General features: G+C 36.1%; 1 protein-coding gene across 1 annotated transcript; it reads left to right on the forward strand.

The window, feature by feature from the left end:
* On the forward strand, positions 2,141 to 2,535 carry LOC109131225 (auxin-responsive protein SAUR15-like). Its single transcript, XM_019241918.1, has one exon. The coding sequence runs from the start codon at positions 2,200 to 2,202 to the stop codon at positions 2,533 to 2,535; it is 336 nt and encodes a 111-aa protein (XP_019097463.1). The 5' UTR covers positions 2,141 to 2,199.

The following is a 21,227-nucleotide window of genomic DNA, read 5'->3' on the forward strand; positions in this document are numbered from 1 at the left end:
AAAAAAAAAAAAAAAATAGAAAAGAGAGAGAGTTCGCCCTAACCGTCGCCCAAATTTTCAGATCTCCGTTTGCCCTCTCCGGTGACCGGCGATCTTCGCCGTAACCGTGGGAGGGCCTCTGTGTTTCGTTTATTACTGTTTTTGTTTCGCATCGGTGAGATCTGGTAGTTTGATGGAGATGTTAGTGAGTCAATCCTTAGTTTGGTCTTCACGGTGAGGTTTGGTAGGCGTTCGTTGGAGTGTTGCCCTGCCTCCCCCAGTGCTTTCAGGAGAAGTCTCCTTTGGTGCTTCTCGTTTCTGTGACCATGGGCTTTTGTGGTCTTCTGATTGTGTAAGCTAATCCTCCCATCTTTCTCCTCCGTCTCTTAGCTTGGTTTAGGTGTTTAGTTTTGGTTGCAGTGATGTTGGCCTTCGATTGGGGAGTATTTGTTTGTTTCGTGTTGAGACTTTGTGATTGTGTTGAGGAAGCAGTTTGAGCAGCCTTATCTGGGAAGGTCTCTGATTACAAGCAAAGATGATGATGCCGGATTATAGATCAACGGTTGGTTTGAAGAATAAATGCCATTGTCGTTTGTTTGTTCCTGTCTCAGATGTTGTAGTTACTCTTGTTCTTATCTTCGTTCGAAGCTGTAGTTGTGGTTTGGTTGTGTAATGGATCTTCGTCAGTTCCGTCCTGCCGTTGTCTTTCCTCCCATTCATTGTCTCTTCGGTTCAGCTTATGCTCCTTGCAGGTTCGATTTCTTTCTTAGCAGAAGTTTCGTGTTTAAGTGATTGGTTGTGGTAGTCTTCAAAGATTAGAGAGATTCTTCTCCTTGGCATTCACGGTGTGTGTTAGCTAGCTTGATCCTTCGTCAGTCTCGATCTTGTGATTGGTGTTTTTTCGAGAAGTTGTTCCTTGCTCCTTGTCTCTGCTTTCGTGATCGGTGTAGATCAGTTAGCTTTTTGGCGGACTCTAGTCAGACGTTAAGAGACGTTTCAGTCGTCGTCGTCGCATCTGGAAGTGTGTTCGAGGCTCTATGTCCTTCTATGAGGCTCTTTACTTGCCGGGTTATGTTGTTCTTGTTCTTGAGAGATTGGCTCTCTTTGTGATAGGAGGAGGTAGATGTTATCTACGATTTGGCCGTGGGCTTTCGTGATAAATCGCATTTGCTGGTGTTTCAGGAGAAGAAGTCTCTCTTTTCTTTTGGTGCTAACCTCTTTTAAGGTCTGCCTAAAACTTCTGCTTTTATGTTTAGGAATTGTCCTCTTTCGATTTTGGTCTTGGTATTATCTGCTTGCATTTGTAGTTTTCTTTGTCTCCTTTGGATAAGGTTTAGTTTCCGGGAACTTTTCTTTGTTTGCCGGCTTAGTTTCCCTCTTTTGGGCTGTAAATTCCGGGGATATCTTTGTTTTCCGCCGGCATATGTTGTAATTCACAATGTATCTTTTTATGTTCTATAATATTATCATATGACCAAAAAAAAGGGTATAACATGGTGCAATCATTATATAAGATATAGCGAAAATACATATAATAATCCAGCTATGATATAAAAAAATATTGTAAAATTTGTCCGAACAAGTTGGGATGATAATTATAATAGACTAAAATAGAAACCCATTCTAGAGATGGCATATAAAAAATGATCATATTATTAAAGAAAGAACCACGTCTAGTCACCTCCATTCCTATCTGCCAAATCGCTGGCTTTCAGAATCTTTCTATTCTCGACTCGAGTCGGATCGGCTCAGGATCAATGGTTCGACCAGTTAACCAAATTCTTAGTCGATCAAATTGGTATTTAAAACTCTTTATTCATGAAGATCTCGTTACTTTAACATAATATTGTTACTCTATTAGTATTGATTTGTATTTTGATCTGTTGCGTCGTGGTTTGAATTGTGCAAATTGGTAAATATATGCCAATACTAAACCATCGGTTTGGTTTAGCTTATTCAGCTGCAAGCCGAGTAAATTAGAGTCGGTGCGACAAATGATCTGATTCTCCGCAGCTTCTTCATAAAAACGTTAGACCTTTCTCCTTTTTTCTTGTTCACTACGTAAACCCAACAACACTTGTGTATACATATATAAATGTGTATATCCACAATATTGTTATCTTAAAATTGCAAACGAAAAACACACATTAACAACTTCTAAGAGAGGAAAGAAATAAAAAAACCAAAGTCAGAAGTTTAATACCAACCAGTCAGAAGAGAATGAGAAGCTTGGTGAAGAAGCTACTGTGGTGCGGAGCCAAGAACTATGCTTCTTCGAGAACATCGGCATTACCAGAGGAAGGGAGAGTTCGGGTTTACGTAGGTAAAGATGAAGAGAGTCAATGCAAGCTAGAGGTTGAGGCTAATTTGCTAAACCACCCAATGTTTGAGGATCTACTAAGGTTGTCTGAGGAAGAATTTGGACACTCGTACGAAGGAGCCTTAAGGATTGCCTGCGAGATTGATGTCTTCATCAAACTTATCAATCTACACAAAACAACTAATCATCATAACCCTTCCCTTTGCTTTACCAATAATTCCACTAAATTATCGTAGCTTTTATACATTTTTTTCTTTTCATAATTCTTTATTTCTAAACGGAAGAAAAAATGGACAAAGTTCATTCCTTTATTTATTTATTTTTTGGAGTTTAAAGCCAATGGCATTTGTACTAGTAATGACTTCACTAAAACATAGTAATTGATATTTTTTGGTTTTTCTAGCAAAGCTGAATATATTGATCTGATGTGCACTTACATTGTCCCGATGCAATATATATATCAGTTAACCAAATAGGAATTGCAATACAATTCGAAGCAAATGGAAAGTTGGGTAAATGGATCTTTTGTTAATAAATGTGCTGCGGGACTAGAATCTCGTTTTACATGCTTGAACTGATGACAGTGTAGTTTTTTTGTTGTCCAATAGAGAAGATTCTTGCAGATTTTGGTGATGTTTAATTTTCTTATTTGCCATGTAAAACGTTGTTTAGGGCATCTCCAACCCCACTCTATTTTAGAATCAAATCTTTATTATAAAACAACATTTGTTCCAACCCTACTCTATAATTTACTCTAAAATAGAGAAAATGATAGGATTACTCTATATATAGAGCAACTCTATTGCCACCTCTATTTTTTTACACTAACTCTATTTTAGAGTTGAAAATAGAGTAATACATTGGAGGAAAACAATGCTCTATTTTTGAGTTACTCTATTTTAGAGGAAAAAAATAGAGATATACATTGGAGATGGTCTTAGAACAAGTGAATCTACTTGTAGATATATAACCTTGGAAAAGCCCATAGATGTAGCATATTAGATAGCCCTTGTGATGTTGTTCCTAACCGTTCTTTTCACCGCAATTGTAGCAATTTCAACATCTTCACCGGTCTTGTTTATGGCTTTTTGAAGATAATATAGTTTTGGGCGCAATCTCCAAAATTTGTCGTAGCAGTCTGATTGTCACAATGCATGATAATAACACTACAAGAAAACATGGATTTGCCTACTGCAATTTGCGACTTAAAACCCAGACGCTAAATTTAGCGACTGCATTGCTATTGTTTTGCTACTTAATAGCTACAAACAAAACAGTAGCCAAATAGACGCTAATTGGATACTAACTTATAATGTTGCATTTTAGTCGCCAATTTGCGACTAATTTGGCGACCGGTTTTGCAGTCGCCAAAAGTTGCAACTACGCAGCTACTATTTAGCGACCGATTTATTTAATTTGGGCCTTAAACCAAATTTGGCCCGTAAGAAAACGGCCCAAACCCAACTCGATCTCATATTCATCCCGAGAAAACCCTAATCCCTCATTTCTCTTCTTCCCCGAGAAAACCCTAGATCTCAATTGCTCTCAATCGAGAACCCCAAATCTTCATCCCGTTCTTGTTTCTCTTTTGTTGTTGATGGCCGGAGTAAAGAAAAGAGGAGGAGGAAGAAGAAACCCCTCAAATCCAACCGCTGGAACCTCACAACCGGCGAATCGAAGACCCGCGAATCTTCCCAGCCAGTATCCCTTCACGCGGGCGAACCAGCGAGACCCAGAGACTGATTCTCAGGGAATTCCTGTCCCAATCCTCCAGCCTCCAGCGAGACCGATGCCTCATTAGTCATTACGGAGACTATCCACCTCCGACAAACCTTTTCCAAAACTCGAGGAGCTTTCCAGGAGCATCCCCTTCCCGCGAAGCTCCAATAAGGCGTCCTTTTCCTCAGCCTCTCGCCTCTGCGACGGAGCCACCAGAATTCTCGAGTCCACTTTGACAGTCTCCTCAACCTTCAGTCACGAATCATCCTCGACAGTCTCCTCAGGTCTCGACTCTACCTCGTCAGTCTCCGCTACCTCGACAGTCTCCTCACGTCTCAAATCATCGTCCATCGTCTTCTCAACCTCGAGCTGGCTCTGGATCGCACCACAGTTCTCAAGCGCAGAACTTACATCAGGAAGAAGAAGACCAAGCTGATTCTGAGGATGACGGTGCAAGGGAATCACATCTCCCAGCTGATGTACTCGCTTCTTTACATGCCATGCTCGTCCAGCCAGGCCGTGAGTTGTACACCACTGTCCTCTCTCCCACATTAGAGCGTGGAACTACTTGGTAAGGATTGTTTTAGTAGGTTTGTTTCATTGGATTAGAAGGTTTGTTGAGAAGGTTTGTTGTTGTTGATTTGTTGTTGATTTGTTGTTGATTAGATTTGTAGGTCTGTTGTTAAGTAGATTAGTAGGTTTGTTGTTGATTAGATTAGTAGGTTTGTTGTTGATTATAATTTAACTTTCGATTTGTTTGTGTTATAAGGTTTGGTAAGGACAACGGTAAGATTACCCGAAAGATAACAAAAGTGTTTACAAACAAGTTTGATGGGTCATATTACAGTTGGGGTTGTGTTCCTACTGCAAGAAGAGAAAACTACTTCTTGGAATTCGCAGTAAACTTCTACTCCTTTCAATTTGATTTCTATATTTATAGTTTGTTTTTTTGGATTGTTTGTATCACTAACACTAGTCATCTTTTGTAGAAAACACACACCTGGGATCCCTCACTAACCGGTGTCGTTCAAGAAAAGTTTTATACCATTTGTCAAAACCGTATGAAAGACATGGTTTCCAAGGCAGCAGCTCAGCGAGATCAAGCAAAACCGAGTTGGATTGAGAAAACTCTTTGGAAAGAAATGTGTGACTATTGGAACACAGAAGAAGCNGCACAGAAGAAGCCCTGGCAAAGAGTGCAACCACTTCAGCAGCTCGAATGTCTGCCCGTAATGGTCTTGGCCCTCACAAGCATGTATCAGGGCCGAAGTCTTACTTACAAATCGAACAAGAGATGGTGAGTTATCCTTTTCATTGTTTAATAAGTTACATCAGATGGTTCATTATCTAACCTTTTCATTGTCTAACTTTTCAGGAAGTGGAATTGGGAAGACCGCCAACTATTCCTGAAGTTTTCATTAGGACTCATACCAAAAAAGATGGGACTTTTGTGGATAAGAAGGCGCAAGCAGTTCATGAGGCATATAAGCAAAAAAGGGAAGCTAAGTTGGCTGCTCTGGACAATGACGACCAAGCTGATGGTACATCACGTCGATCGGAGCTATCTCACGAGGAGGATGATGAGCTCTTTCTTCAGGTAATGTTGCTTCTTTCTAATATGCATCATTACTTAAGTTTTTCATTGGTAAGTAATGATGTTAACTTTTTCTCTGTTTTGTTATGCAGTCTACTTTCATAAACGATAGAGGAACATACTTTGGGGTTGGAAGCCTAGGGAGTTTCATCAACGGCAAGTGGAAGTTCCCTGAAATGTCTTCTACTTTCACAAGCCTGCAACAACAGCTTGAAGAATCTAACCGCAAAATAGAAAAACAAGCAGCTCTACAAGCAGAGTGTGATGCAGAGGCTTCACGGGTTGCATCTGAGCAACAAGCAGAGATCTCACGCTTGGTGAGCTTCCTCAAGACTAACCCAAACTATGTCGTCTTCCTTGAGTCTCAAACCAATGACCCAAACCTTTTTGATGTTCAAAGTTAGGTTCCTTCACTATCCCTCCTTCCTTTATGATTATGAAAACTTTTGTAATATTTGTGACTTGTACTCTTGTTATGTTTGGATGTAAAATTAAACTTATGTGTTTGTTTAATTTCATGTTTGTTATGTTTTAATTATAGCTTTCATAATCAGTTTTGTTATTAAAAAAATCAAATAATTTGTATTTACCAGATTTTTTAAAAAGCATGATAATTAAACAGTCGTAAAACAGTCACCGAAACGTACACAAAATAGTAACCAAAACAGTTGCAAATGAGTAACCAGATCATTCGCTAAAGAGTTGCAAATTCAGTCGCAACTTTAGCGGCGAGGGAAGAACGACCACAATTATCAGTCGCCAATTAGTAGCTCCGTGTCGACTATTTGGCGACTAAATATTTTAGCGACGCACTGTTTAGCGACTACGTAAGTCAGTCGCCAATCAGTCGTAACTAAGTAGTTTGCGACTGTTTAGTGACTGTTTTTGTAGTCGGCAAATCTATGTTTTCTTGTAGTGTAAGCTGAGTAGTCTTGACTCCAAGATCCAATAGCAATTGCTTAAGCCAAATAAGCTCATCAGTAGTATCAGCTATGGAACACTACCCATTTTCAGTACTCAATCTTGACCAATACTTAAATTTAAAATTTGGATTGTTTCAAGTGATCGTTCAAGTGAAATCCCTAGGATTTAATTCTTCTAATAAAAGCAAAATATATTAATGTTCAAAAAAGAGGTAGGCGGTAATCCAGTACCTAGAACGCTTAGTCAGGGCTTAAGCAAATTTAGGCGGTTAAAGCATTATATAATAAACTATTATAAATATGATATTACAGATAAAAATAAATTATATAACTATATATTAAGAAAATAAGAATATTAAATCATAAACAGAAATTAGAAAAAATATTAATATATATATCAAACAACATATAAATTTGCAAAAATATAGTTGAAAATTGAATACAAAATACATTAAACAAGATTCATATGATTTAAGGTGGCTGATGCAGTCGTCTAAGCGTAAATGAGCGCCTAACACCTAGACGGGCCTAAAACGATCACCTAAAATGCTTTTTAGAACATTTTTGTCGTAAGAGACAAATTTCAAGTAAGGTCTTTTAAAAAACACTTTACTGACTACTTTTATTACTTTTGTGTTATGTAGTTCCTCGAAATGCTTAATAAGAGATTAGGACCTGCATATTATGATTTTACTAGATTAGGACCTACATAAATACACGAGTAAAAGAAATAAATATTGAATTTTATTTTTGAATTCGATGTTATAACCTGCACACAAAACAATTGTTTCCCTCACACTTTTTAATAATTATTTGGCAACTTTTAAAAAACCAGGTTAAACCTCATGTACTCTACTTTTCAGTACAATATAATCAGTTATTTATGGCCTGTTTTTATACTAATTGCTGGATTAGCGACAACGATCAAAAATTTAAAAGAGGAACGACGATGATAACGATAATCAACAAAGCAAAGCGACACGGCAAAAGCAAAACGACGATGATGGACTAGTCGCTAGAGTGAGAGAAAAGTGTCACGGAGATGAAAGCGGAATCGCTGGAATTTCAAGCGACAGTTACCGTCGTTCATCTCAACAGTAATGGTGACTCATTTCCCAGTTTCAGCGACTATTTAATTAATTAATATGTTGTTTTTGTCTATTTTTTTTGTCGTTATTGCTCATCGAACGACACTAAAAAGAACTGACCCTTATTCTACGTATGTCATCTTAATAGATAAAAGCTAAATTATACAAAAATAACATGTGATGTATTTATATTAATACTAGATTACCAAAAATAATAAGTAACTTTTAAAAAAAAATGAAAGGACCCGACTTTTTTTTTATTAACAAATAAATAATAATAATTAATAAACTACAACTAGTGGTCTCATACCCACTAGCCATCTAATCACAATCACAATCAACAGCGGAAATAATCAATACCAATATTCCATAAATAACCAATAATAATAATCCAACAATTATAACATAAGCAATATCCAAATACCAAACAATAGGAATCATAGAACCAGCAACCTAGCAATGTTTCTAATGACCCAACTCTAGCAACCTAGCAATGCCAGACAACAACCAATCGAGTCCCTAGATTATCCTCCTCTTCATTGTCTTGATTCCACGATAACACTTTGCCTTTACCTGCACTACAAACACAAATTGCAATGCATGAGTATTTTATAAACACTCGGTAAGGCAATCCTCCCATCTACTGGGCTATACACACAAGCAATAGAGACATCTCAAATCATCAACCAATAGTCAACAATAACAAAACAGGACACTGCATCGACCGACACCAAGCATGCATCGACCGACAACAGTTGGGGTTGCATCGACCAACGCATGATATGCATCGACCAACGCATGATATGCATCGACCGATGCAAGATTAACTTGCATCGGCCGGTGCTCCCATTGCATCGACCAACGCATGCTCGACATAGCACGAAAACTCTAGGTTTTACGCGCCGTCCTCGCACTTGCATCGACCGACGCACAAACTGCATCGACCGATGCAATGCCGAGCATCGTGTTTCCCCGAAGCTTCTCGCCGGATCTTTGTTCCTACAACCACAAAACTCAATCCCAAGCCATAAGAAAGCCTCCTAACATCCCAAATAACAATCTAACAAGCCTAACAACACATAGCTAGCAAATCAGAGAGATCTCTAGCTTAGATAAGCCATGGTCATGCACTTACCTTTGCCAAGACGATTCTGAACCTCAAGCAAGCAAGAAAACACTCCTAGCAAGCTCCTACTATGTTCTAAGCCTCATATCTCACCAGGAAACGCCACAAACCTCGAGGAATCTCCCAAAACGCTTAAGAACTCTTTTCCTCTCTTCTTTTCTCTCAAAAATGGCTAAACTTGCCTAATGAGACAAAAACTCGTATTAAGGGTTTTCTTAACCCAAAACGCAGCTTTTAACTTAACTCGTCCGCAGAGAATCGACCTTGCATCGACCGATGCAATCCCCTAAACCGGGATTTCGGTTCGCGGATGTTACAAAAATTAAAATTTACAAGAGTAAGTAAGAAAACAAAGAGGAAGATGATGAACAAGACGACTTCTCTCTTTTCCCTTGAGTGGAAGATTTTTAGAATTTGTAAACGTTTTAAGTATTGAGACAAATGCGTGACGTTTGCTTAAGTACATCAATTAGGCTAAAGCAAGTGGCTAGTTTGGTCCGATCCTAATTAACACCGGTCTTAAACTCAAATATATATATCCAAAAAATTAGGCTTTTTAGGCTCAGTCCGTTCAGGCTATAAAGATTTTTTGTTTCATTTGGGCTATCGACTTACACCAATTCTCCATTAGTTTTGTTTATTTGAGAGAAGGGAAATGCAGAGTTACTAGATTTTAACATGCGGTACACCGTGTGCAAATAATTATTATTATTATTTATATTTTATGTTTATATTAATTTTATTATTGTTTTTATATTATGTTCTATTTTTTTGTTAAATATTAGATGTTTTGTAAATGGAATAATAATTAAATTTTCCAGCCGTTTTTGCGGCTAAATGTTTATATTAATTTTTTAACCCGCAACACTTCATGACTATTTGGTTGTTATATTTAGTTTTTTTTTGTTTAGTGTTAGAGATTCTATTTTGATCTTTAATTACTATAACAAAAATAAGGGATCAAAATACATAATAAGTAATTTATACGCTGTGATTAAGTTATATTTTTCTAATAATTTAATTATTTTACACAAGCTTAGTTAAACCAACTTGATTTTATATGTCAAAATATTATAATATTAGTAATGGACAAATAATAAAATGAGGATTTAACCCGTGTTAGCACAAATTTAATAATATTTTATTAATTCTAACATGTTCTCTTTATAACCCATCTATTATATAATCATATTATATATATAGTATTTAATTTTTTTTTTAATTTTACATATTCATAATATCTTTGAAATTTTATTAAGTTTATATATATTAATTATAATATTTAAATAAATGTGAATCGAAGTTCTTCCTACGTTAAGAATCAAAGCTCACATGTTTTAGAAAACAAAATGGAAATCAAATTGTTGTTTTATTTGTTTGCAAAGGATTCGGAAACACAATATATTCAAAACACAATAGAATGTGTGGTTAAATATATCATAGTTTCTATTTCTATATTGATTGCTATTATTTTTTTTAGTTTGAATGGAATGTAAAATATTAAGGAAACAAAATCTGAACTAATGCTACTTTTAGAAATTTGTTAAAGATTAATTTTATAAATAAGTTTTTTAATAAGTACAAATAAAATGTAAAACCCAAAATGTACTTAAAAATGTATATAAAAATTGGAAATAAAGTATCACTAAAAAAATTTGTCCATCTACACCTTTTTTTGAAAATGGTCATTTTTACGTAAAATACCCATACAAATTAAAATACCCAAATTTAACAAGTTTTAAAATGTGAAATATAGGAAAATAAGTAGATATACAATAATAGAGGTAATATAATTTTTTACAAAAAATATATAAGTTGTTTTTTTTATGGATAAAATTTAATATAAAAAATTTAGAAAACGTTTTCTGTTCTGAAAATTTAAGATGATGTGTTCTAACATTTTGTACATGCTATACTAAATTCAGGAATAGTTTATGTTCTAAATAGTTTAGTCGCCCGAAATTCAGAATTCTACAAAATTCAGAGTGTGTTTTCTACGGTTTACTTTCTGTTCTAAACGTTTTAGTACAATCCTTCTATGATTAACTCTATGCTCTGAAAATATTAGAATATATTTTATTCCTATTACTCTATCTCTGAGAAAATTAGTAGATGTCTACTACGGAAAAGAAGAATGTATACACTGAAACTTTTAGAGACAACTAAATATAGAAAGTGAATCTTTAATAAAGGAAACTAAATATTTATCTAATATTTAGTTATGATCGTAATTGATTGTTAGGATTACGTTCTACGTAATTTAGAAAACGTTGTCTAAGTGTTATAGAAAATTTTAAAAGTGTTAAAACAAACCCTAATCGATTAGTGTGCACTAGTTGATCATCCGTAAAACCGTTCTCTCTGGTTTCTTTTCACTGTTCTCGTATGTTTTCGATGGCAATGCACATCTATGTTAAGAGTGTTGTGTGGAGATTGTTTGACAATCATTAGTGGAGATTTATTATTGATGAAGAAAATCGTGGAAGATTACTAACTTTGGAATCGAGTACAACACATGAAGAATTGAAGATTATGATTTCAGAAGCCTATGGAATAGAGCCAAGTATGGTTGATATGGAGCTAAGTTTTTTTACCCACAGATCTCACTGCTGATTGTCCTCCTGTCATTATGATGGATAATAGTCAGGTCACAAATTTTCTTTCATACTATAAAAAGAAGAAAACAATAAATTTGTGTGTGACATTCAAAAGTGGTGTTGAGGATGTTGGGAGCAAAGTCAAATTGGATTTGAATAAAGAACCAGTGGTTTCAAGTTATGAAGATGGTGATGGTAGACCGAATGAAAACCTAGCTTTATTTGTGGTTACTGATGATGCCAAATGGAAGGATGTTTTAGGGAAAAAAACTTCCGATGTAAACGCCGGTTATGGTGTTGGAACGTTGTTGAAAGGTGTGAGCGTAAGGAAGGGTCAATATTTCAAAAGCAAAGAAGTGTTACAAGCAACTATGGAATTGTATGCGATGAGGTAAAACTGTGACTACAGGGTTACAAAATCTGATACAAAATTCTGGTGTATACGCTGCATAGAGGATATTTGCAAATGGAGTCTTCGTGCTGAGTGTTTAAATGGGTCTACGTATTTCAAGATCAACAAGTTTGTGGGGGACCATACTTGTGCTCCTTCAAAGAATAAGAAAATTTCTAGGACACCTTCAGCTAAAACAATTGAACATCTCATTATGCAGAATTATGAGGGTGTATTGGAAGAGCCTAAACCGAATGATATCATTAATATTATTCGTACAGAGTATGATTGTGATTTAACTTACTCTCAGGCATGGGAGTCTCGCGAGTATGCAGTGAATGAAGTTAGAGGAATTCCTGAGAAGAGGTATGGTAAAATACCAAAATACTTGTACATGATACAAGAAGTGAATCTGGGTACGTTTACAAATTATGAAGTTGATTGTGACAGTAGATTCAAATATCTGTTTATTTCTTTTGGTCAGTCAATAAGAGGATTTTACAAGGGAATGACGAAAGTTATTGTGGTTGATGGAACATTTCTGAAGAACAAATACAAAGGAGTTCTACTAGTTGCTACAACCGTAGATAGGAACTCTAATTTGTATCCAATGGCATTTGGAATTGCTGATTCTAAGAATGATTCTTCATGGGAGTGGTTTTTTTAGCAACTTAAGGTTGTTATTGGAGATGATAAAGATTTATCTTTCATATCAGATAGGCATGTGTCAATTAGCAAATCACTTGAAAAAATCTATCCATTGTCTACTCATGGTATTTGCATCCACCACTTGATTGGTAGTGTTATTACATATCACAAGGGAAGGGGTGTGGCTGATTTGGTTTCAAGAGCGTCTAAAGCTTATAGAGTTGCTGAGTTTGAAAAACATTTTGAAGAAATTTGCAACATTAGTCATGCGATTGGAGAGTACCTAGAGGATGCTCAGGTTAAAAAATGGGCTCGATGCCATTTCCTTGGATACAGATACGACTTGAACACAAACAATGCTGCAGAATCGATCAATTCAGCTTTGAGATCACCTAGAGAGTATCCAGTAATCCCTTTATTAGACAGCATCAGAGAGATGTTAACACGTTGGTTTTTTGAGTGAAGAGTACTAAGTGCAAAGCAGAAAATCCTTTAACTGTTAAGGTGGAGAATAAGATTTCAAGAAGAATAATGAAAGGTAAATACTTTAAAAGTTATCCTATTGGAAGAAACATATTACAGGTTAAAGCGAATGGGGTAGACTTTGTGACTTGGAAAGAAGAACATGTTCATGTGGGAAGTTCCAAATGGGCAAAATCCCTTGCAAACACGCCATCAAAGGAGCTTTTGATATATGCAATGATCGATATCCATATGCTGATGATATGTATAGCACTACCAGTTGGAGAGAGTACTATGAGGAGACTGTTAATCTAATAGGTATTCCAGAGAACGAATGGGGGGGGGGGTCCCTGACCACGTTGAGGCTGCAAACGTTTTACCACCTGAAACAAGAAGACACTCGGGTAGACGAAGAAAACGAAGACATGAAACGGTTGAAGACAAGATAAGAGCGTCTCAACAATCACAATCGTCAAAGAGACACAAGTGTAGCCGTTGTGGTAAAGAAGGACACAATATATCAACATGTGATGTCCCAATATAGGTAAGGTTATGTTTTATTCTTTGTTAGGATTTTAAACCATTCCCAGTCTATGGTTGAATTATTCATTTCTAGTTTTTGTTTAAACTGTACTCTTGAGTTGTCAAGTCTGGTTTCAACATTTTAATATTTTACTTTTTCTGGTTTCTTACTTAAGAACAACAAACCAAATTAACAACAACACTGAACGGTGAAGGTCCAAAGGGAAAAATATGCTTAGAACAAAAAAAAAAAGACATGCTCAATAGGTTTTTGCTTCGATGGTTCAGATTCCACAACAACATCATCATCAATCTCAACCTAGTAATTTGTTGCATCCAATCATGGTCATGCACAATATCACTAAGATCACCATCATCTTCTTATTGCTTCAGACAAAGCATCCTCTATCTTCTCAAATATCTCCTTTTTCATCTTCTCGTAAACTAGTTTCTCAAACTCCAATCTCTCTGTTCTGAACTCTTTCAGATGCTTCTCAAATCCAACATTCTTTGCAGTTAGTGCAGACTAGCTACAAGAAGCCCCAACTGTTATAATCAATAAATAAAAAAAATTCAAACGTGTAAACATACCAATTTACCTTGTTTGATACAGCAAATCCACAACGATAGTATCTCCGGTAAGGATTGGGATCAGACTTCGATATAAGTGCTACAATTCCTTCCAGTCGAATTTGTCGATACATTGCTCATCTTCTTCTCACAATCGAACGAGAACTAGGTCGATTTTAGGTTTCTTAAATTTGGGGATTTATGTGTTTCATTGTAAAGGATCGGGTTTGGTGCAAGATACAGAATTGGTTAAGTTATTAATTTGGGATTAGCTTTAAACCAAATTAAAAAAGTCGTTTTGGTATTAAACCAAATTAAAAGTCGGTTTCTTGGTTTGATAGACTTGGTGAACAAATCATTGAAGACAAAGTGGTCATTGGTAGACTTTTTTATGTTAAAATGAATCAAAAGTCATACCATAGATTAAGTTAAAAATCAAAGGGACAAAAGTCATACAATGTGTCAATAAAGACATACTAATAAGATGAAAAAAATCAGTCAATTTCGATACTATGAGACGACAACTTTGGAGGGACATAGTTCTTCATTTGCTCAAGTAATAGTGGATCATTTGCAGCTTCCCATAGACCGACAGCAATCTTCAAACGCGCTTTTTTGATGTTCTCATCGGTTATCAAATCCAAACTTAGAGATAGCATATGACACTCGATGTATTTCAATGCATAGACCCCGCAATCGCTCTGCGACCTATTCAAGTCGGGCAGCACCTTCACGTCTATGATTTCATATTGTGTCAACAGAGATGCTTTTCCATTTACCTTTGCATTAATTTCTTTCAAAATCCTTGGGATGCAAGTTGCGAATGACTCCACATGCCTTCTATTCCTATGTCCAGCACAGCCGAAGACTTCAACAGTTCTTAAGACGAAGTTAACGCAAACAGAAATCCAGTGGTTGTCGTTGACCCAAATCGGAGAGTAGATCCTATCAAAGTCTGTACCCCATTGTTTACCTGTCTTTCCATGAGTAGGGAACTCACTGTTAGAGTAAGCGAGAAGTCTACTATCCCATTTGTTGCCACTCTTTGTTTTCAAGTACTTGGTGTATTCCACTTTGATTCTCTCGCTGAACATGCAATTCATAAAACTCACACGGTCTGACTTCATTCGCCCTAAAGATGTTTTCTCTCGGAATAAATACATCATCGCATCCATTTCCTTGAAAACAAATAAAAGTTAAATTTAAATTTAACCATGGTAAAATAATGAACAATTTAAGTGCTGAGTCAAATCAAGTTTATACTTACTTGATTGTGCAGCCACTTGGTGTGAGTAATGACTCGATCAAGTAATTCAACACTTATTACCGATGGACCCAACTTAAGTTGCTCGCGACCCAAATTCCTTTGCCATGCTTCCAAAGCACTCCATCTAACATCAGATACGAAAACCAAAGCAGCATCCTCATAATTTTTCCCGCATTTTGTGTAGGGTCTACATCGGGCACACATGGTTTTTGCGAAAGATGTCCTACTGTTTTGTCTAAGAAATCCTGAGTGCTTAAGAAATCTTGACTGTCAATATTAAAGTCTATGGCACCCGATTTAGTGAACAATTCATCGAAAACAAAGTTGTCTTCCTGTCAATGAAAAGATCAAAGTTTCAAATTAACAAAGAAATACAAAAACAAAGTTTAAATTTTACATTACAATACATAAGTTCACCAACACATCATTACAATACATAAGTTCACAATTAGCCCAATACATAAGTTTACAATACATAAGTTCACCAACACATCATTTCAAAAAATTACATAGCCGAATGTTTAAAAAAAAAATACATAGCCGATTTTTCCAAAACATTAAAACCAAAACAAGTTTTATCAAGTTACTTTTTACGTACCAAAGAATTTGGTTTAACGGATGGTGATTTCTCCTGAGTCAAAAATAAGAGTCCATAAGTTTTACAAAATCATTATAAATCCTTCTACCAAAGCATATAAATTATTTATTGACTTACCACATCTTTTGGTTTAAAGGATGGTGGTGTGGCTTGTGTCGAAGTTGATGCTAGAGTCGATAGTATCTTCTTCACTTCTGATACATCCTCCTCCATCTTCTTCAATCGCTGGCCTATTTCTTCTTTAAAAGGTTTGAAAGAAGCTTCAAACATACCTTTAATGAATGACTTCATTGCTTCATCAAATCATGAGTGGTTGCGGCTCGCTGACATAGGAGTTGCATTTTTCGACTCTCTGCACCGTGATCAATGTGCTTCGTCTTTCTCTTCTTTGTGCTTGATGCTCCCACATTTACATCTTGCTTCTTCTCGCTACTCTCCACCCCAGAAAATTGATTATCTCCATCACTAAGCTTAGGGTCTTCTTTCTCATCTCGCTTCTTTTTCAACATGATCATCTTCGTTTACAACCTCCTCTATCTTCTCTTCATCCACATCATCAGTCTCAACATGTCCCCACACATGGTCTCTAAAATCAAAACCAGATCGGACCAAATCATTTAAGTTTTTAACATGCACATCATTGATCTCATCACGCCTAAGAAAATATGCTGAGTCAAATATGTCATAATTTCCTGAGATGGAAATGTATGGATAAACGAAACCCTACAAAAAAACACATTTACAAAAATGTTTCTTTAGCCAACATTTTGAAAAAAAAAACATAACCAGATTACGACCATACCAATTAAAGAAGATTAGTGAAAGGAAATTACTAACGTTTGGTCCAAATGATTGCTCTATGAAGATAATGTCTTGATAAGAAACTTTTGCTGCGTCCTTCCAGTTAGAACATCTAGGAACGTTTGTCAATTCCTTGTTAATCTTCTCTCCCAACAATTCTCCAATCACTGGAATTGTTTCCATAACCCATACTTGAAGTGCGAATGAGAAACCATTAAGGATATAACTGTTGGTCTTCTTCAAATCCTTTCTTGTGTCCATGATCGAAGTCACAAGAGAGTCAAAAGAATGTAAACCCCAAGGATAAGCTCTCAACTTATCCAGATCCATCACCAATTTGATGTATGAGAGAGGGATCTTTTTCTTCTCGTCCTTAGCCATCACCAAACCAGCTATGACACACACATATACAAATCTTATCTTGTCTTGAGGTTCCCACTTGGGAGCTTCTAGTAGGTGCACATCTATCAGCCTTTTAATACTAATCTCCCCATCTCTCTTCAATAATCTAGCACAAAAACCTTTGTCCTCTTTCCAATTGTCTTCTTTCCAAGTATTCAAATCTAAGCTGAAACCATCCTCGAATTTAAGTCCAGTGACTGCATAATATTCTTTCATCGAAAATCTCAGTGGCTTCCTTCCAAACACAAACCAGAGTTCATGTTTCTTATCTGTGATCAACTGTCTACACATGATGTTGTGTATCAAACGAGCAGAGTACCCTAAACCATTTTCGTAGATGGAAAGAAGCTTCAAACATACCTTTAATGAATGACTTCATTTCTTCATCAAATCATGAGTGGTTGCGGCTCGCTGACATAGGAGTTGCATTTTTCGACTCTCTGCACCGTGATCAATGTGCTTCGTCTTTCTCTTCTTTGTGCTTGATGCTCCCACATTTACATCTTGCTTCTTTTCACTACTCTCCACCCCAGAAAATTGATTATCTCCATCACTAAGCTTAGGGTCTTCTTTCTCATCTCGCTTCTTTTTCAACATGATCATCTTCGTTTACAACCTCCTCTATCTTCTCTTCATCCACATCATCAGTCTCAACATGTCCCCACACATGGTCTCTAAAATCAAAACCAGATCGGACCAAATCATTTAAGTTTTTAACATGCACATCATTGATCTCATCACGCCTAAGAAAATATGCTAGAGTCAAATATGTCATAATTTCCTAAGATGGAAATGTATGGATAAACGAAACCCTACAAAAAAACACATTTACAAAAATGTTTCTTTAGCCAACATTTTGAAAAAAAAACATAACCAGATTACGACCATACCAATTAAAGAAGATTAGTGAAAGGAAATTACTAACCTTTGGTCCAAATGATTGCTCTATGAAGATAATGTCTTGATAAGAAACTTTTGCTGCGTCCTTCCAGTTAGAACATCTAGGAACGTTTGTCAATTCCTTGTTAATCTTCTCTCCCAACAATTCTCCAATCACTGGAATTGTTTCCATAACCCATACTTGAAGTGCGAATGAGAAACCATTAAGGATATAACTGTTGGTCTTCTTCAAATCCTTTCTTGTGTCCATGATCGAAGTCACAAGAGAGTCAAAAGAATGTAAACCCCAAGGATAAGCTCTCAACTTATCCAGATCCATCACCAATTTGATGTATGAGAGAGGGATCTTTTTCTTCTCGTCCTTAGCCATCACCAAACCAGCTATGACACACACATATACAAATCTTATCTTGTCTTGAGGTTCCCACTTGGGAGCTTCTAGTAGGTGCACATCTATCAGCCTTTTAATACTAATCTCCCCATCTCTCTTCAATAATCTAGCACAAAAACCTTTATCCTCTTTCCAATTGTCTTCTTTCCAAGTATTCAAATCTAAGCTGAAACCATCCTCGAATTTAAGTCCAGTGACTGCATAATATTCTTGCATCGAAAATCTCAGTGGCTTCCTTCCAAACACAAACCAGAGTTCATGTTTCTTATCTGTGATCAACTGTCTACACATGATGTTGTGTATCAAACGAGCAGAGTACCCTAAACCATTTTCGTAGATGGAAAGAAGCTTCAAACATACCTTTAATGAATGACTTCATTTCTTCATCAAATCATGAGTGGTTGCGGCTCGCTGACATAGGAGTTGCATTTTTCGACTCTCTGCACCGTGATCAATGTGCTTCGTCTTTCTCTTCTTTGTGCTTGATGCTCCCACATTTACATCTTGCTTCTTTTCACTACTCTCCACCCCAGAAAATTGATTATCTCCATCACTAAGCTTAGGGTCTTCTTTCTCATCTCGCTTCTTTTTCAACATGATCATCTTCGTTTACAACCTCCTCTATCTTCTCTTCATCCACATCATCAGTCTCAACATGTCCCCACACATGGTCTCTAAAATCAAAACCAGATCGGACCAAATCATTTAAGTTTTTAACATGCACATCATTGATCTCATCACGCCTAAGAAAATATGCTAGAGTCAAATATGTCATAATTTCCTAAGATGGAAATGTATGGATAAACGAAACCCTACAAAAAAACACATTTACAAAAATGTTTCTTTAGCCAACATTTTGAAAAAAAAACATAACCAGATTACGACCATACCAATTAAAGAAGATTAGTGAAAGGAAATTACTAACCTTTGGTCCAAATGATTGCTCTATGAAGATAATGTCTTGATAAGAAACTTTTGCTGCGTCCTTCCAGTTAGAACATCTAGGAACGTTTGTCAATTCCTTGTTAATCTTCTCTCCCAACAATTCTCCAATCACTGGAATTGTTTCCATAACCCATACTTGAAGTGCGAATGAGAAACCATTAAGGATATAACTGTTGGTCTTCTTCAAATCCTTTCTTGTGTCCATGATCGAAGTCACAAGAGAGTCAAAAGAATGTAAACCCCAAGGATAAGCTCTCAACTTATCCAGATCCATCACCAATTTGATGTATGAGAGAGGGATCTTTTTCTTCTCGTCCTTAGCCATCACCAAACCAGCTATGACACACACATATACAAATCTTATCTTGTCTTGAGGTTCCCACTTGGGAGCTTCTAGTAGGTGCACATCTATCAGCCTTTTAATACTAATCTCCCCATCTCTCTTCAATAATCTAGCACAAAAACCTTTATCCTCTTTCCAATTGTCTTCTTTCCAAGTATTCAAATCTAAGCTGAAACCATCCTCGAATTTAAGTCCAGTGACTGCATAATATTCTTGCATCGAAAATCTCAGTGGCTTCCTTCCAAACACAAACCAGAGTTCATGTTTCTTATCTGTGATCAACTGTCTACACATGATGTTGTGTATCAAACGAGCAGAGTACCCTAAACCATTTTCGTAGATGGAAAACACATTTGCAAAGACAGGATCACTCTTCACTTTCTCATACTCGGTTGGCAAAGCATCTTTGATTCTTGTCAAGATAGACATTTTGCAGCTATTGTTTATCTGCTTCACTTGTGGTTCATCACCATATCTGAAAAGGCGTTTAGGATACTCCTTTTCAACGCCTGAACAAAAGATTAACAAAAATAAAATCAAACAAAGCAATAAGAGTTGTTAGAAATAAGGGAAAAAACACTCTCATTAGGGAAAAAACACTCTCATTAGGGAAAAAACAAATATTCAAAATTTATAAAAGTACCTGATATCAGTCCGCTTGATCCATCTTTGTCATCCATGTTCAACAAGCTAATATTGCTCATGTACACCTAACATGTGAAACATAAAACATATTACAATCAAATAACTATCAAACAAAAAATGAAACCAAGAACAGTTTATAATACCAACTTTTAAATTTAACACTATTGCCAATTTAATACAAAACTTAGCGATCACCAACTCAAGCCATCGGGATTTCAAAACTCTTGAGACAAACTATGAAACAATTAGATGAAGATGAACCAAGACAAGCCTTGCTCGTTACTCTCATTGTTGATAGCTCAATTTAGTAATAGGAATTCGAAAGCGATTAACAAAATCTACATGCAACTTCCAAATCTATACAAAATGAAAAATCTAGAGTGATTTACACTGTAATATCAAACCGAATTTCAAATGATATGAAGAGAAGCAAACGACATTGAGCGATGGGAGCAAAAAAAACCATGGGAGCAAAAAAAACCATGAATCGCATTAATAAGATGAAACCAAATCAGGAGAGGGACAAATCAAGGACGAAACTTCACCCAAATGAGAAAATGATGGAAAAAGAAACTCACCGCTGTCAATTAATCGAAAGAACAAGTGGCAGTAATTCACCGTCCGTCAAAGCCGTCGTTGATGTCAATTTTTCTTGTTACGATTTGGTAAAAGTGAAAGCTAAGTATAAAAGGGTTTTCGGGTTTTCATTCTTTGGGGTGTAGAAACCTCTAAATCGATTAAAGATTTCCATCACTTAATATTTTTCTTTTTAAATTTTGTTAATTATTATTTACTGTATTTTCATATTTAGTTTATTTTAAAAGTTAAGAGTAAAACTGAATTTTTATTAGGGTGAGTTACTAGAATATTGCATAAAAGCTTCCTTATTACAAAAGCAACATACAATTGTTTGTAATGACTAGACTAACACCTTGTACCTATACTACCCCTGAAACTAGTGTTGAGAAAAAACGTAATTACGGCTAATGCCATTAG

This window comes from Camelina sativa, chromosome 20 (genome assembly GCF_000633955.1).
Source record: "Camelina sativa cultivar DH55 chromosome 20, Cs, whole genome shotgun sequence".
Lineage (NCBI taxonomy): Eukaryota > Viridiplantae > Streptophyta > Magnoliopsida > Brassicales > Brassicaceae > Camelina > Camelina sativa.